We start from the raw sequence: 1,908 nt of genomic DNA on the forward strand, positions 1-1,908 counted from the left end.
GAAAAGGCATGTCAGTAAAGCAAAAGGCACAAAAGAAATTTGAAAACCCACCGAATAATCTTCTTCTATAAATAAATCGTCTTTTTTTCTTTCCTCCTTTATTTTGGATAACCGAGAAATCACATATGTGTTTAGCCGGTTTGTCGTGCACAGGTTAGAAACTTGGGGGAGTCTTGATCCACCCCTCTACCCTTCTGCGACTTAAATACCAGGCTTTAATCAGCAGCATGTTTTGAAAACGGGACGTGTGCTACCACACACTGTGCGCTGGAGCTTTTGAAATCGTGTTCTGTGCTACCACAGTCTCGTGACAAATGCTACCATTAATCGAACTAGTTCACCATCTGTCAGCAACAGTACTTCTCACTTTATATACCTTATAGCACATTACAATCACATATTTAGCAGAAGAATGCATCCGCTTACTGAGTTGGTTTCCCAACTGACCATAATTCGTTGAAGTACCAATTAGAGGCGTGCTGTCAACAAATTGAATTAGAACAATTTAACATAATTAAATCCATCAAGTTAAACCCTTTCCCTAAGTAGAGTAATTTAACATTCCTGCTTTACCGTCCTTCTCATCCCACACTCCTCCAACACATGAATAGAAAATAGAAAGAAATTAATAAAACAAAAAAGCATCAGCATTGATGCATGAAACTATAACAAATAAACGGGATCATTATCAAAATGATCATAAGTCAGAGGTATCACTATTACTTTTCTAATAACAAATTTGTTAAACAATTACAACTTGTCTAGCAAATTAAACTCTTTCCACTAATTTTGTGTCACCTTTTCTTCTCATCCAGCACATACAGTAATACAGATAACAAAAAATTACCCAGATCAGAGCAAGAATTATTAACAGAAACAAACTTAACCCCATAAAGTCAATACCTTTCGCTAATAAACTATCATAAAATTTCAATATAACTGTCAACAATTCCACAATTATTAACAGAAACAAACTTAACCCCATAAAGTCAATACCTTTCGCTAATAAACTATCATAAAAATCTCAATATAACTGTCAACAATTCCACAAACATAAAATTCTTTTAAGATATAAAGAATTAAGAGCACCCAGATCAATGCATGAAACCAAATCAGGGTGTCTAAAAAAAGAACCATTAATCACCCATAAAAATAAAAATAAAATAGAATAATGGTTACCTTGATATACAGATTTGACAAGAGATTCAATATTGCCTTCTTGACGAAATACAAGAGATTCAGAATTGAGATTTGAAGAATCAATTGAAATTCCAGCAGAATCATACCCTCTATACTCTAAACGTCTCAAACCATTAAATAGAACTTCAAGAATGTAACGTCTCTCTCTTGTCACATTATAATTCAAGTATGCAAATATTCCACACATTCTTTTTTTTTTTTTTTTTTGGAACCTTAGTACTCTTTTTTCAAGAAAAATTTGATGCAATCAAGAAAGGATGGTTTGATTTGAAAAAAAATAGAGAGACAGTTATATACTAGTGTTGTCAAGTAGTAGTAATAATATAGGAAGGCACATGAGGAAGAGGAGGAAGGTGACGAGATTTGACTATTGACTTTTCAATGTTGATTGGGATTTCAACAGACCATTCCAACTAATGAAATTTTGACACGTCATTTCAAGACAACAATGCTTTAGTTGTGACTTGTGATTTTTGAGTTGTAACCACTGTTGATTTTTTTGGTTATTGCTACTTAACAACATTGTAAAGATATCATTAACAATTTGATTGTCATTAAATTGCTTTAAATGGCTTTAATGACTTTTTTGGTCAAAAGGAAATTACTATATTAATACTACTACTCCCTCCGTCTCACAATATTTGTCAAAATGCTACCTTAGAAATGCTTTCTTAACAGGCGTATAAATGAAAAATGCGAAAAATATTT

At 32.6% G+C, this 1,908-nt stretch overlaps 1 protein-coding gene across 1 annotated transcript in view; it reads right to left on the minus strand.

The window, feature by feature from the left end:
- LOC132061882 (glutamine--fructose-6-phosphate aminotransferase [isomerizing] 1) overlaps positions 1-1,478 on the minus strand; it is a 6,653-nt gene extending 5,175 nt beyond the window's left edge. The window contains exons 1-4 of the mRNA XM_059454565.1: positions 1,180-1,478; positions 848-939; positions 574-663; positions 427-479 (exon numbers count right to left, since the gene is read on the minus strand). Of these exons, the coding sequence (XP_059310548.1) occupies positions 427-479; positions 574-663; positions 848-939; positions 1,180-1,387 (443 nt within the window). The 5' untranslated portion in view covers positions 1,388-1,478. The remainder of the gene's footprint in view (positions 1-426; positions 480-573; positions 664-847; positions 940-1,179) is intronic.
- Between the last annotated feature and the right edge of the window lie 430 nt (positions 1,479-1,908).

This window comes from Lycium ferocissimum, chromosome 7 (genome assembly GCF_029784015.1).
Source record: "Lycium ferocissimum isolate CSIRO_LF1 chromosome 7, AGI_CSIRO_Lferr_CH_V1, whole genome shotgun sequence".
Lineage (NCBI taxonomy): Eukaryota > Viridiplantae > Streptophyta > Magnoliopsida > Solanales > Solanaceae > Lycium > Lycium ferocissimum.